The 15,607-nt window shown below is 50.1% G+C and overlaps 1 protein-coding gene across 1 annotated transcript in view; it reads left to right on the top strand.

Moving 5' to 3' along the window:
- CFDP1 (craniofacial development protein 1) overlaps positions 1-15,607 on the top strand; it is a 48,311-nt gene that overhangs the window by 9,665 nt on the left and 23,039 nt on the right. The window contains exon 5 of the mRNA XM_042886120.1: positions 6,027-6,131. Within this exon, the coding sequence (XP_042742054.1) occupies positions 6,027-6,131 (105 nt within the window). The remainder of the gene's footprint in view (positions 1-6,026; positions 6,132-15,607) is intronic.

Here is a 15,607-nt window from a genome sequence, read left to right as displayed (position 1 = left end):
TGCTGGTTTTATCTGAGCACTCTTTTTTACTGGAAATCAGTCTGATGGGAAGGAAGGCTCAAGGTAGGAAGCGTCTCAAAGCATCTCTTAAAAGGACGGCGTGACCTCCAGGTTATCTTGGGTGTATTATACTACTTCTCTGAAAGAGTGCTCAGGCACTGCAATGGGCTGCCCAGGGAGGCGGTGGAGTCACCTGGAGGTGTTCAAGGAACGTTTGGGTGTTGTGTTGAGGGACGTGGTTCAGTGAGAACTGTTGGTGATGGGTGGATGGTTGGACTGGATGATCCTGAAGGTCTTTTCCAACCGTGGTGGTTCTGTGATTCTGTCATTCTGTATTTGGGCACTGTATCTACTTCAGGGAGCTGGGTGACCCGTCTTCTCCCGTCTGTGGGTTCCTGTGGTGTGTGTAGTTAGTGTGGAAATTCTTAGTGGGTGAAAAGCTTAAGAAATAAGTCCCTCCTTTCTCCGCTGTGTAATGGAGGAGACGTTATTTCTGGCTCTGAAGCAATTTCCTGGCTTTTAAAAATCTGGGAGCAAAAGGTGCTCGTTGTTCTGTTCAGACTGCACAGCTGCTCTTCTGCTGCTGGGCAGTGAGGGGCAGTGGTCCTTCTGTTGTGCCTTTGCACAGGGCCTCGGATCCAGTCCCAGTGCCTTGCTGCTTGCTGTGTTTCCCTTCCTTCACACTGCTGTCTCGTTCCTGACAGCTCCAGGCTCAGTAGGGGCTTTGATGTCTGCTGAGATGCTGGCAGAGCTGGCTTTGCAGCCCACGGGCCTGGGGTTTCCCCTAATGGAAAGCACAGCTCGCCAGATGGTTGTTTTTCTTCTTGTAACACAGAGATTCTGAACCAGAAAGGTTTCTCTATTAGCCTGAAGGGAAGGCAAAGCTGTTCTCTGCCTCACCACCTTATTAACACGCTACAAACGGAGTTGAGCTTAGCCTTTTCCCCATGGGGACACTCCTGCTTTGTGGTCTGTGTTGGCTCCTGCTGTGATCCTGTAGCCTTTGTGTCCAGTGTTTGCGACTGTAAGTGAATTCTGAACCCTGACTCGTGGGACGTGCCCTATTCCTCCCTTGGGCAAGAAAGGAGACCTGCAACATGGATGTTGTGCTGCTTTGCAGGAGCTGAAGGGTTGCAGGGATCTGCTTCGCTTTCGGCGTACTTGCAACTCATGGTGCCAAGGTCAGAAGGCTGTCACACTGCACACAGAGCAGCAGCATCCATCTGTTCACCTGGATTGCTCAGCTTAGAGATATGCTTTGTAATTTGCAGGTAACCCTTGTGGGAGGTGCAAATAAAATGTTGGGAGGCAGTGAGCAGAGCCCTTGTGCTTGTGGATGCTTAAAGGTAGGGTGGGTGAAGCAGGGAGCTGAGGACCTGTGCCCTGGCTGTGCTCAAAGAGCCCCATTCACCGTGCAGTAGCAGTGCACACCTGCTGCCAGGAACAGCACTGGGCAGGCAGCTTGGCCACTGCCTGACTGGGGAGAGCTCCCATCCGATTTGTCTTGTTAAAAATCAGCCAGCAGCTTCCCTGCAGATAGGCAGCCTGCAACATTCAGTTGCGCCAGCCTGGTCTTGTCTTTGTTGCCTCAGGGAGCAGACTCTGTCTCCCAGGGAATAGCTTCTCCCACCTGATTTGAAAGCAAGGTCTAGAGGATGTTGTTTCTTTTTCTGATAGGAAGAAAGCCAACATTTTCCTTTGAGTTAGAAAATGTGGATGAGCAATGTGGAACTGTTCATTTTAGCTCTGTTTGCTGTCGGCGGATAACCCAGCATACAGTGACTTCTTACTCAGTGTGCAGTTGGATGTGGCCTGGAGTTCTATGGGGACACTGCTCTCCTGGAAGATGCTGGACATGTGCATGCCTGCGTCAGACAGCTGCATCTGGCAGGGGAAGGCACCTCAAGCCCCTACGAGTTGCCCCAAAACTGCATCCAAATGGGTTTAAAGAGAGTGTTCTTCCTGGCTCAGAAAGGCTTAGTGTTTGTTTTTTTTTACAATCCTTTCTAGATAAAGTATTGTTGCTCTTCAAGTGATCATTCCAGAAGGAACTTAATGAGGTTAGGCACGGATGGGGAATACTGAAAAAAGGATAATTAGCCTCATTTTTCCCCCTTTCTCTGTCTGTGAGTCCCCAGAGCAAGCGGTGTTAAGATAATGTGGAAACTTCTGTAATTGTGTCAATGTGGAAAATTCTGTAATTGGTCTAAACTGGAACAGGCTTCCCAAGTGAGGACTGAGTGTCCTGAGTGTGAGTGGTGAAGAGCTGGCGTTTTCCAGACCTACTCATTAAGGAGGTGAGGAAGATGGCACATCTGTGCTGCTGCAACTGGGAGATCTTAGCAGTCCCCTCAGCTCCCCACGCACTCACACTGCAGCAGCTCTTTCTCACCCGATGCTCGCCTGGTGTTGTGGTTAGAAGAATGCTGTTGAGACACTTGGGGTTAAGCTGAAGGGATTTTGGCCCTTGTGTTGTGGTCACCCAGCAGACTATCATCAAGAGGTCCTAAAGGTGACACCTGTAAATATTAGAGGTGCTCAGCCATCCGGCTTTTAGCTTTATTTGGTTTTGACTGCTTGGAAGAAGACCTTCCTGCTCTAATTGCACAGTACCTTGTCAAGTAGAAGTCTCTGTGCTACCAGACTCCAGCAGAGTCCAACAAATTAATAATTCCCTATGTTTTGGAAGTTTTATTATGCAATTTAACAGCATAGCAGAGTAATGAAATCTTTATGGTGATGTGATGAGAGCGAGTGGTTGTGTGTGTGGATTCCAGGGTCTGCCAGTGGGCAAGGTGCTAGCTACTTGTTCTGCTGCTGACAATACACTTATTTTCACCTTTATTCCTGGATTGCATTGTGTGAATGGTATCCCAGTAAACGCTCAGGCAAATAGTTATTTATCCAGTATTTACAAGTGATAGGTCTTGTAATTTTCCTGACTAATGGCTGTAATTTCTTCCAGCTGCATTAACGGCTCTCGCTTCTACCCACCAAGAGCAAGAAGTGTTTTGGTTTCTACAGGGGGAGTTATTGTCTGCCATAATAATGTAGACCAGAGGATTTTTTTTTTCCCTCCCTGGCCTGAGATCTGAGGAAGGATGAAATGTGCAAAGCCTGAGCTAATACACTGTAAAGCCCTTTAATGTTCCTGCCTTTGTCATTCCTACCGAGTGGTACAGGAGTGCTGCTGGCACTAGCCCAGCCTGCCTTGGAGCTGCTGTTATTTTGTTTTATGAGGCAATCAGGGGGTCTTGTGATGGCATTGCCTACAAAGGTCACTTTTAATTACATTCTTGACACATTCCTCTGTCCCCAGCTGGGCATTCCTGCTAGAACAGGTTGTCCACAGCTTTGCAGCTCCATTGCTGTGATGAACAATTTCAAAAACACTCTCTGGGCAGCTGCCAACAAGCCAGAGTAGGGGGGAAAATGCAAACAAAATGCTTTATTCTGTGCCCAGCCATTGCTGCTGGTACCCTGAGGTGGTAGAGGAAGCAAGTATCAAAGCACGAGCCATCCCTTCTGCTCCAGGTAGCGGAATCATTTCTTTGCCACTGTTGTCACTGTGCCAGAGCCCTCCTGCATACGATGCTGAGGTGGTTCAGCAGGTACAGATGCACAAGCTTTTCCTCTCCAATCCTTGTTTGGTTTTTATTCAATTGGCTGCTTTCCTGCTCTGGGAGCTATGACACTCATGCTGGTCCAACAGACACTGTGCCAGGCTGCAGGCTGGCAAACTCCTGGAGGTGTTTCTCATACTCAGCTTTGTGCTCTGCTTCAGCCATAGGAGGGAAATCGGTCAGCTTTGGGTTGGAGCAGCGGGAGGCATCGTAATATTAAGACCAGGAGCCCTATGCTCAGAATGCTGCTGTGCTGCAGGCTTTACAGAGCTGCTTTCCATCGTGCAGACCTCAATTTAATTGCTGCTTAATTGCAGATTTCTCTTGGGTTTGTGGAAGTTGAGCATGGAGCCGTCTAAGGAGCTAGGCTGTCACCTTCTAGAGCAACATGTTGTGTGTTTTGTTGTGTCGACTGCTTTTCCCAGCCCGCACTATTCAAGGCCCAGAAGCTTGGAGATTGGTATTAGGATCAACTTACTCTCTGGAAGAGCAGTGATGCATGGCACAGCTGCCCAGGGAGTGGGAGAGTCACCGTCCCTGGGGGTGTGGGGATGTGGCACTGAGGGATGTGGGCAGTGGGCATGGTGGGGGTGGGCTGAGTTGGTCTAGATAATCTTTTCCGACCTTAATGATTCTGTGGCCCGTGATGATTGAAGGACCTGTGCCCTGGGTCTGCCTGATGATCCTCATGGTGTCTTGAGGAGCAGCCAGGCTGTCCCATGGTGATTCTCATGTACAAATAGGCTGTGGGATTTTACTCGTCTTGGCCTTGGAGAGGGGCTCTGGGGAATTCCAGCTAATTGCTGCCTGACGACACAGTTGATTTTGCTGAAGGAAATTCACATACATAGGGTAACCTTTGGAGTGTGATCACTGTGTGGTGCAACTACTATTAGAGTGCTGTGAGTGGGTGGTGTGTTTGGGATGTCTGAAGTTGCAGTGATGCTGTAGCAAGGCTTTCCTTTCTTCCTGAACTGCCTTTCCCACCCATTTGTTTCCAGCCTGATCATCAAACGCTTCCGAGTGCTCACAACTGGGATTTGCCTCTATGCTTGTGACTGCCACCCCTTTGAAAGGGGGGAAAATGGGGTTAACGTGGTCTGCACTGGCAGCAGAGGGCTGAGCAGGAGGTGTTTAGCACAAGAATTGATTATTTCTGAACTTGCCTTTCCCACTGTACATGCTAGAAGGACAGTTTCCTTTCCACGCCGGACACTGATTCATTGTCAGCAGTGCATGCGTGCGCAGTGGTTCTGTAAGAGGGGGATTTGAGGGCCCTGGTGCCTCTGGGCTTAACAAGTAACTGCACTGTGCTTCCCTCATGCCAGGCTTTGGAGCAGCAGTCCAGCTGGCTCTGCACCTGTGTGTGTTTCTCCAGGTCCAGCAGGAATCCCGCAGCCAGCTCTAGGAGGGAGGCACTGAATGCTGCTCTGCTGCCCCAGCTGCAAGCTCTGGTGCCTGGCTCGCTCTGCATGAGCTGTTGGCTTGCAGGGGTAGGAGGCAAGCAGCATGCAGCCTGTTTTAACAGAGCAGACCCTGCAACCGAGGAGGCTTTCAACTAAGGGTACGATGCTGGGCTGGCCAAACTGCAAGTCAGGCTGCCTCCTTCGGGTCTGTGCTCTCTGCAGACAGAGCCCGGGGCCGGGGCCGTGATTACGGATTTCCTTTTGAAGGGAGCAAAACTGTTAGCTTGGCAACCTCATTAAGAGCTGCTGAAAGCGTGAAAAGCGTGTTGCTGGAGGCAGGTCATTGCAAATGAGGGGATAAAGTGGATGGGGTTTCTAGCAATTAATTATTAAGTGGTTTTCCAGAGATTCTTTCTCATGTTTGTAATTCATTCACTACAGTAGATGCCGTATTGATTTATAACTTCTTTGACGTTCGATATATTATGCCCTCAGGGCCCCAGACAAAAATTAACTGGAAAATGAGAGTGCATCTCAGCCACCCTGCCTCGTTGGAGCCCTGTGCCCCACACCAGGCTCCCTGCTCAGCCTGGGCTGCGGACATGGCCAGGCCTGTGCAGTGGGTGGCACTGCAGCTGCCCAGCAGCCAAGGCCATCAGGAGCCCAATTAGACTGGAGTGCCCCTTGGTGACCTGAGCAGAGCTTGGTGGCTTTGAGGGGCCTGTTTGAATGAATAAGCATTCCTGTTCATTTGGAAAAAATCCCCCTCCTCCCCCAGCTCTAATTAGCTGATCCTTTTTTCTGCTGTGAATACAGAGAGTAATTGCAGTGAAATCTCACCAAGATGCAAATTCTTTGTGTGGAGCTGATAGAGGTGGTCTTTGTGCAGTGTTGTGCCCAGCAGACCAGCTCTAGTACCTGCTTTCCGTGTTTCATTGCTGGATCTTTGTTTTTATTGTCTTTTTACCCTCTGGTTTGTCTCTTTTCTCTCTGACAGAGTGACTAAAGAAGTGGACTCAACGTCAAAAGAAGCAAAATCTTTTCTGAAGCAGCAAGAGAAGTGGCAGTCATCAGCTCCAGGTTCCCTCCCAACTGTCTCTGGGTGAGTCTGTTGTTTCCCTACCTTGCACGGACTGCTGTCGAGAAAGATGGTGCTCTTGTTGATGTAGCAGGCTTTGCCCTGTGACATATAAGCTGATGGATGTATGTTTTCTGCAAGAGTTTGGTGGGAGCAAAACCAGGCTGGGAGGATGTGATGCTCTGTGGGGAGGGAAGCGGGGGAGCAAGCTGTAGTCCTGGTGACTCACTGCACAGAACACTTGAATTTCTCAATCCTCATAAATCATTCATCCTGGTAAGGAAATATTGTTTTGATCGTCCTGAACGACGTGATGAAACTGGAGGTAACACAGGAACATGCCTGAAACTGCCCGCAGTTCCTTTGGAAGGTGCTTCCTTGAACCAGAAGAAACCACAATGGGCTGGGCTATGTCTTATAAACTTCAGGGGAGCAATCTTACGAGACATGTTTCAGCCTCTCTGATGTTCTCTATACCATTTCAGTGTGGATTTGACATCTCTTGTTCAAGCTCATAATTCAGAGATTATCATAATGCTGTCAAAGACACGAGGGGGTCGGGTCCTCTCAGCATCTGACACAACCATGAGGTTTTCAGTGAGCTCGGGAGTTAACTCATTTCTGGGGAACACAGGAGATGCTTCTCTTCCAGCAGTGATTTTTGCTGTTGGTCATTTGCTTTTATATTTGGAAGGCATTAGCCGGGTACAATTTGGCCACGCAGAAACAGGAGTTGTCAAATAAATACATTCTCCTTACCGTCTGCTGCAGAGCAATTCTCCAGCATGGGTTAAGGCTGCCTTTTCCTGAGATAGGATGGGATTCAGTGGCTGCAGCTGGGTTGTCACACGTGTTTCCAGCTAAGTGCTGCATAGCTCGTGGTTGGATCAGGGTAGTGAGAGCACAGTATGCAGCATATGTGATTTAACAGCTGCTGTTCCCCGAGATGAATGAACAAGTAAATGAGCGTAGTTGCTGTTGTTCATGCAATGCAACAGTTTGTCCCTGCGGGGTTCACCAGTTAGTGTTTTGTGGGGAGTTTTGTGCTGGAAAACCTTTGGGTTGGGTTGGCATTCTTGCTTCATCTTGGCTGACTGCAGAGGTGGTTCGGATGGCAGCTAATTGTCATGCAGACTGCTGGCCCTCCTGTCTCTCCCATCCCATCTCTCACCCCCAGCAAAATCGCTACTGCTCTGAGTGCATGCTGGCTCTGTAGCTCACTAGGAGAGTCGTTATGAGGCTTAATTAGGTCATCATTCAGCTTGCCAGCATGGATTTTGCAGTGACTGCTGCTTGCCCTGAACGTGAGGTGTCATGACTTACCTAGGGCTTGTGCATCTTGCCTTCCTTCGGAGCAGCAACTGTGCCTTCCCTTTCACAGCCTGCTGCAGAGCTCCCTGCACGTGACACAGAGACACAGCTTTGCTATTTTGCTCAGTGTGGGGAACTAACCAGCACTCTTTTTATTATCCAAGCCCTGAGTTTGCTGCTCTGGAGCACAGAGCCACAAGAGCTCTGGTGACATGCTGGGGCATTGCTGGGGGAAAGATGGAGCCCAGTGTGGCCTGATGGCTCTTTACTGGTGCCCTTTGGCTACTTTGGCTAAGTTTTGGGTGTGTTTCTCACTTGCACGTTTAAATAGGCATCTAGTTGGGGTCAGTATTGCTAGAAGGTACTGAAATGCGTGCAATTTGGGAACCTGGACGTGCCTCTGAACACCCATTGTTCAGTGAGCCACTGTCAGCCTCCAGGAGCTTTATATCTGCTATAATTAAATAACAGAAGTAAATAAGTCTGCGTGCAGGGTGTGTGAGCAGCTCGGAGTGGCCTTTCCATCTGACTTTTCTTTCTTTACCTTGCAAGCAGCCTGCACTATTTCTGAATGCAGCCAGCCTACCCTGTATTTATTTAATTTCCTTTCTCTAAACAGATAGAAGTAATCCAGGAAAGCAGCAGTCACAAAAGCAAGCATCCGGTCCTGCATCTCTGCACTGAAAACCCTTGCAGCTTACTGGTCCAGGGGAAGGGATGTTTGGGGCTGGAAGAGCATTTCCTGAATGCGTTTAATGTCCGTACGGGATGTGCTATAAAAAGCTGGAGTTGTGCTCGTAAGGAACATGGGGGTGGTTGGAGGGGAGTAAGTTAAACACTTGGCTGTAATTAAAGCCAGGAGCACAAAACAGCCCACCCGGTTCTCTCAGCAGGCTGTGCTAGGAAGGTCAGCAGCCTCTGGTTCCCAGGGCTGTGGTGGTTGCTCAGCCTCTCCGTGGTTCTTGATGATCCTCATCGTGTCCTCCCATGGCATCCTGCGCCTGGGACATGGTGTGCACAGCCGGCAGCGGTCCATCAGCAGCTGGTATCACTTTGGTGGAGTGTCCTGAGGCTACTGCTTTGTTCCAGTGGTGTTTCTGTAGTACTGTTAGGTTGCACAAGCCTGCTGGTGATGCTGTCAGAGGTGTCTGCTAGAAGCAATGAGGGTTGCCCTCTGTGTGCCTTGTCCTTGAAGACACCCAAAGTCTGGCCCAACAGGGCTCTAAGCACCTGATGGAGCTGTGTCCTCCACAGGGTGTCCCTGTTCATTGCAGGGGAGTTGGACCAGGCGGCCTTGAAGGGTCCCTCCCGATGCAGATGGTTCTGTTCTGTGATACAGAGGCTCAGGTCCCTCTGTGCAGTCCTTGCTGCTTGTCAGAGCACGGTGGGATTGCAGAGTGGTGTTTCTGCAGCAGTTATGAAAATGTGCAAGATGAAAGAAAAAATGTAGCTGGTGGATTTTATTTGAGATCCCCCTCAAGGCAGCTGTTTCTACAGAGCCTGAACAGGAGCCTTGGCAAAAAAGGGAGGTTTCACACTTGCTTTGTTCTTGCGTTCGCTTATTAACCAAAACCATTTGTAATTAAACGTGGACGTGCTCGCTCAGCCCAGCTGTTGCTTTTGTGTTTGATCCTGCCTGAAATTACAGCAGTGGCTGCGTGACCTCCCAGGCCTTTCCTTACCTTGCAGGCTGGCAGAAATGCAGGCTGAAATCCGCCTTTGAAGTGAGCGGGGTCGATAGGCATGGTGTGCGCTGATCCCGGGCTGAGGTTGGCCTGTGAGGGTTTGGACCTCAGTGCAGGACGTGGCAGGAGGAAGAGCTGTAGGAGAGCTCAGCCTCAGAGACAAATGCCTGCTGTCAGCACAGAGAGCACAATAACCTCCAGCCTGGTCACCATGAGTGCTTCTCTCTGCTAGTCTGCAGCAGAGCAACTCATGTAGGCTGACCACTAAACGATGCAAGTCATTGCTCTGCAGCATGCTACTGGTGGAGCAGAGGGGCTTCAGCAGGAAGATGTCTGTGCGTGGCTTCTCTCCCACCTTCAGTGTGCAGAGGAGAAAAAGTGGCAGTTGAGGTGGGAGGATGTGGAGGACGAGCTCCTTATGCTGTCCTTGGAGGACCTTGAGCGTGTTTGCAGCATCCTGACTTCCTAATGCCATTTGGAAGCTGAACTTCCCCCTGAGCCTGGTTGCTTCCAGGGGCTGCTTTGTATCCAAAGCTTTTCTTGCAAAAGATGCTCTTTCTTGCACGACCTGGCTGGAGCTAATTGGATCCCTTTGCTATTATGACTAACACACGTTCCTTGGGATTGTGAGTGGATGCTGATGAGACAGACACCTCGGCTCTGTGAGCCTCCGATGATCTGGAGCCATGCAGCAGCACTCGTGTGCCTCCAGGGAGCAGCTTCATTTCACAGCAGCCCCTCAGGCCTTTTCTTTTTTCAGACAGCAGGAATTTACATTCCATTTCCAGCTCAGTACTGCATAGGTTATTCAGCTAAAACGTGCACGTTTAGCGTGTATGGGCAGAATGAAGATGCAAATAAAGCTAATAATCGAGACCTTCTGCTTAGCTGGAGGTGGGATTTTTTAGTAGTCACATATGCAACCAAATAGTGCACTTGCTAGGCATTTCAAGAGCTGTCAGCTTTCTCCTGTACTTCCCAGACTGTGCTCCAGAGAGTGCTGTTTCTCTGGATGGAGAAGTCTCAGCCACTTGCACCAGGGCTGAGGAGCTGGATGTGAGCGTGCAGGGCATATTGCTGTGTGCACAGGAAGAGGAACCAGCCCTGGGCAATATTCATGTGCCCTACAGCTAGTTTTACTTGTTTCCTATTCATACGCTTTGGTTGTGAGAGATGAAATGTGACAGTAGTTTCTCCACTGAGTAATTCCTCTCCAGGTCTTACATTTTTTGTTGTTTTTATTTTTGTCTTAATTGTTTCTCGTTAGCGTCTGTCTGCTGCTCTGTGCTTACCCACCCTTTGAGTCAATGTGGTAACAAGGCTGGGTGCCTTTTTTGGGAACACCTGGGTTTGTTTGTGAAGTAGGCTGAGGTGAATTACCCCGATGGGATTGGCAGGGAAAGGGAAGTGTGTCACTTGGATAGGGACAGCTGGGTTGGTACAGAAGAGAAGGCCTTCAGCCATCACAAGAAGATGCTGACTGCTGTATGCAGTCACTTGTATGCAACGCATGCCAAACCCCTTCACCCTCTGGGATTTTGTTTGAGAAGCCTTGTGCCTCATGTCCCAGCCTGGAAGCAACGTGTGCACTGCACGTCCTTCTTTTGAAATTGTTTCCCAGGAGCCATCCGTTCTTGTTCTCAGGCACAATGAGTCAGTGCCTTCACCCCAGCCTGTGTTGTACAGTAGCAATGAATGAGATCTCTAGCTCCGCTCGTGCTGTCCTGCAGCTCTTCTAGCATGTGTGCAGCTGCCTTTGCCTGGGGCAAGGGCATCGTGTTGGAAATGTCCAGCGGTGCACAGGGCTCTGTGCCATGCTTCAGCCCTGTCTTGATGTGGCTAAGCTGAATCCTGGGCTGGACTAACTGGGATCAGCTGTTTCTTCTTCTAGTCTTGCTGGAGGTTCAGCAGAATGGAATCTCAGCTATTTGAAGACTTATACTCTCTAAAGAATCTGTCTTATAAAATACAAACAACCCCCCACCAGCCCAGGGCTTTTGATAATTCCCCAATGAAAGTTGCAGGGCAGTTTTCCCTTAGGGCACCGCAGGTTTTATGAGGCTTTTTTTCATTTGCTTTCATCTCTTAGATCACGAGCGTTTCTCCTTTTCTCTCTCTGAAAATGATTGAGGAAATTAACTTGTAATGGGAACCGAAGCCAGCTGTATTTGTGTTCCAGACCCCTAGCAAGGTGGCACAGGGAAGCCCCTGCATCTTCCCGTGTTAGCTGGAAGGAGAAGTGAGAGGGGAAGCTTTGTTTTAAGGTTACAGTCTGGAACTGCAAAGAGCTCCAGATCCCAGCTGTGCCATGGCTTGGGGGTGTCTGTTGAGAAGATTGTTTCCACTCCTGCCTTATTTTGTTTTTACAGTGCCTCCCTGCATACTAACTGAGCTGTGCCGTGTCCCTTGAGCATCTCCCCCATACCAGATGCTTGTATTACATCGCCTTGCTTTCCCACACTCGCCTTTCTCATTTTTTCTCACGTCAAGAAAAAAGTTCAGCTGGATCATTCTCCATAAATACGAACCGGCGCAGCGAGGCCAGAGTGACAGCCTCAGTGATGCTCCCTGCTTTCAGTGCTATTGCCCCAGGCTTCTCACGTACTGGTGGCTTCATTCTTGGAAAATCAGCACAGCAATATTTTCCAGTGTGCTTGTTTGCCAAATCTTTGATCTGCTTGCTAGGCTGTCAGCCTTGCACAGGACTGGGCTTAGAAATCAGACAAGCCCAGGCTGGATATTGAGATGTGAAATCAAGCAATTAGGCTTAAATGGGAAAGTTACTGACTAAAATGCTGCCCTTCTCCTTTCTTTTATAAAGGAGTTGTTGGCATGAAGCTGAGCTCTTGAGGGCAGCGATAACTTCCCCCACTGGCATCACTGTGCAACTGCTCTTTTGTTTGCAGAGAGGGCCTGGAGCAGTGTGTGCCCCGGCCCCCCTGTGAGGTTGCTCAGGGAAGCTGAGTTCTGCCTCGCCTCTTGCTGCCCTGGTGTGGAGGTGAGGAACCCCCGGTTCTTTCCTGCCCATTTCTTCTTCCCATCCAAAACGTAGAGCCTTGAGGATCTGCCCTGCAGATTGAGCAGAAAGGGCACCTTGAACGAGCTCCAGACTGTCTTGAGCTCTCCAGAGTGCGCTAATCCGCCCTGCCAAGCTGTGGAGTGCTTCATTTCCCCATGCTCAGGTTCAAAGCCTTCCTGATGTGTTGGGCCACTGCCCTCGACATCACACGCTTCACAGCAAGCACAGCTCTGGGGCCTGCCCCATTCCAAAGGACCCTCTGCCTGGGCAGATAAGAGCACTGCTGGCAGTGGCACTGCAGCCATCGCTCTGCAGCACGTGTGGAAGCGTGCGCGATGCTCTGGTACCCTCTGTGTCAGGGAGCTGGGTTACTTAACGTTTCTGTTGGCAACTGCTCTATTTTCTAGGAATCCCAAAGAAAGACACCTTTGTGCCCTCTTTTCTCAGTGTTGTCATTGCATCTACAGCCAGTTATCAGCAAAGGTAGATAACGGACTGTCTGACCTGCTCTCGTGCAGCAGCTCTGATATCCTTCTGGGATCTGCGCTCCAGTGCCGTTGCTGTCAGCCTCCAGGCAGCCAGGGGACAATGCAGATGTCTGTTCATCGCCGAGCTGAGGCGTTGAGAACAATGATGGTATTTCTTGAAGTAACAAGTCCTGGGCATGTGCAGTGTTGGACTGTAGCACTGGTGTTTTTTTTCAGGAAGCAGCAGGCCAGGTTGGAGCACCCACGAGTACAAACCTAGATTAAATTTGCACCTTTCTGATAGCTGCAAAGCACAGAAAAGGGAGCAAAGGCTGTCTTTGAGGTGCTCACCTGTTACACTCGTGGCCTGTAGCGTACACATGGCTGTTTGGCATTAGGAGATGGGTGCAAATGCTCATTCAGCAGCACAGAGGGGGTTAAAGCAAACCCGCACAGGCTGGTTGACTGCAGCTCCTGGCTTTCATAATGCAAAGCTGGTGGGAACCCAGCCCAGTGCTCCTCTCCCCCTGCCCCTTCCCCTGCTGGAGGCACGCTGACCTTCCTGGCTCCCGGGGAGCTGCCTGCCAGCGCACAGCAAGGCCTTGCAGAAAGCAGAGGCGTAAGCGCATGAAAGATGAGATTATTAGACTTTCTTGGGAGAGCACTGAAAGAGTAATTTTCTGGCGTGCTCGTGTTGTTTCCTTCCAGGGCGGCTGGTATGTAGCATGCCTCTCTCCTCATCTGGGACCTGTAGATTTCTCCTTGCAGGGAGCCTACTGATGCAGCTGGTGTATGCAGTATCTCCACCCCTCTGGAGATGGATACGTGGGGATGTTCTTTGCTTTGCCGTGCCCTCTGTGTGATGCACAGCAAGTTGCTTAGGCCAGAGCCCAAAAAGGTATTTTAACTCTTAATCCTGTTCTTTGCTTAGATCTCAGGAAGGTTCAGGCACTTTGGTGTGGATCTACCCCCTGGACCTGTGCTATTTGAAGTGAGGTGTTGGAGGTACAGCCAGCATGCTGCCATGTGACAGGAGTGTGCCAATTCCCAGAGGAGGAAACTTGTTTGTGCAGCACCTGGCACACTGCTCCGTGCTGCCAAGGCTCCTGCAGTGCTGACCCTGCTGCCAGACCCTGCATCCTTCCCTGTAACCACACTTTGCAGTAGAAAAGTGTGAGACAGACAGTGCAGCCCAGGACCTCTGGTGCAGCGTTTGCTTTAAGCACAGCACCATCGTGGCATTTTTCCTAATGTGTAAAATCCCCTCTCCCTCCCTGCTGTTAGCAATAACCCTTTGGAAAGTTGGAAGGGCTCTCCGCTTCCTTTCCTGCTCACACGCGTGCACTGGAGTGCCTCACCAGCAGTGCTGGGCTCTTTGCACTGGGGGGAGGTTTTTTCCTACTTTCTCAACTCGAAGAAGAGTGTGTAGCATTTGTTTTGGAAACAATACCACTTCTAGGAGATTACATGGCCTCTGCAAACAGATCAGTATAAAACAGGTCGTGTGCTTTGGGCTGACTCCGGAGCTTGTATAGGATAGCTGTCTCCTTCCTTGCTTTCTGGTTTCATGTCCAATGTGTTTATCAAGTGTTCTTTCTTTTTCTCTTTTTTTAAACATCCAAACCTTTAAACTATGTAGCACAAACAGGATGCTTAGCACCTTCCCACTGGTCTCCACTGGTCAGTACTTTGGTTGCAGGGCAGCCAAATGTGTAGGGATTTTCCACCTAGCTTTTCTCCAGGAAAAGTAATGGCAGATATTAACAAGAGGTTGTTTATCATCGGCTGTTGAGAGATGCTAACTCTCCTCAACTTTCTTTATTACAGATTTCTCTTGGGGGAAAAAAAAGAGTTTCCTGTCTCCTTCCTGTAGCAGCAGGCGATCTGGGTGGGAAGCAGATAGCACTGCAGTCACAAGGAGCACTTTCCTGGCCTTGCACGGTGTCCCAGGGCAGTGGGGCCATAGGAGAGCTTTGATACCTCCCTGCTCCATGGGCTGCAGTGCTGGCGTTGTGCTGGGCTTGCAGGTGTCCGTGCCACCTTGTCCTTGGCTGCTAAAGTCATCTTCAGTGAGGGTCAGGTCTGACACTTGTAAATGTGCTCAAGTGTTGTCCTTGGCCGTGGGATTTCTGGCCATGTTGTTCCTTTAGGAGGCACTGAGATCATGTTGGCAGGACTCAGAATGTGAATCCGTATCAGCTCTGCCCCGGGTTGTGATAAACCTGGAGTGTTGCATCCTGGGGCTGGAAACCCAGGCAGAAGTTGGCGCATTACCTCCACACGTGCATCTCAATGCCAGAGCTGCTGCTTTGTCTGCCATGTGCTGAGCTGGAGGAGAGCGGCTGGGCAGCAGCCACGTAACTAGGGAGCCTCTGCTTTCTGTATCAAACTTCAACAAAAGAATCCTGGGATGGTCCTGGGAACTCCTAAGTAATGTTCTGGGTGGGATTCTCAACGCGAAGCTGAGTCGCTGTGATTTTCCTCCCAGTTCCGTGCTGCCTGTGATGTGTTGCAATGCTGATGGCTGATGGATCAAGCCTAGCCTGTGCCAGCTGTGACTGCCATGGGGCACGGCCATCCAACAAACCCAGGTGGATGTAAAGGTTTGAGAGAGCCTGTGCAATTAGTGCATCGTTCTCTTAGGCAATTTGAGCCAAAATAGTGGGTTGTAATGTATGCTGATGGTTACTCAAATAGGTGAAAATCCTTGGGATTGAGCATCCCATGTGTGTACCCTCTGAAGGAGCCTTTGTGTAGTGTTGCTGAGGCTTGGTTAAAATCTGCAGCTTGGGTGTTAAGGGCAGAAGTGAGGGCACCTGGGTGGGAACCCAGCCCAGGTTACCCAGCATCTCTGGCAGGTAAGATTCCCCATACAAGAGCCTGATCTGGAGTTTCCCATTTAGACAAACCCAACATGGCAGCCTGCTGAGCTCCTTTAGCCAACTGCATTAAGCTAAGACTTCTGGGGGTGAAGGCCAGAGATGCTCCTGAGTTTGGCACAGCGCATTTCTGCCTGGG

The sequence above is a fragment of the Lagopus leucura genome, unplaced genomic scaffold (assembly GCF_019238085.1).
Source record: "Lagopus leucura isolate 7727_CA_CO unplaced genomic scaffold, USGS_WTPT01 Super-Scaffold_100054, whole genome shotgun sequence".
In the NCBI taxonomy this organism is placed as follows: Eukaryota; Metazoa; Chordata; class Aves; order Galliformes; family Phasianidae; genus Lagopus; species Lagopus leucura.
The sequence above is the reverse complement of the archived record's forward strand: the minus strand, read 5'-3'. Positions and strand labels throughout refer to the sequence as shown.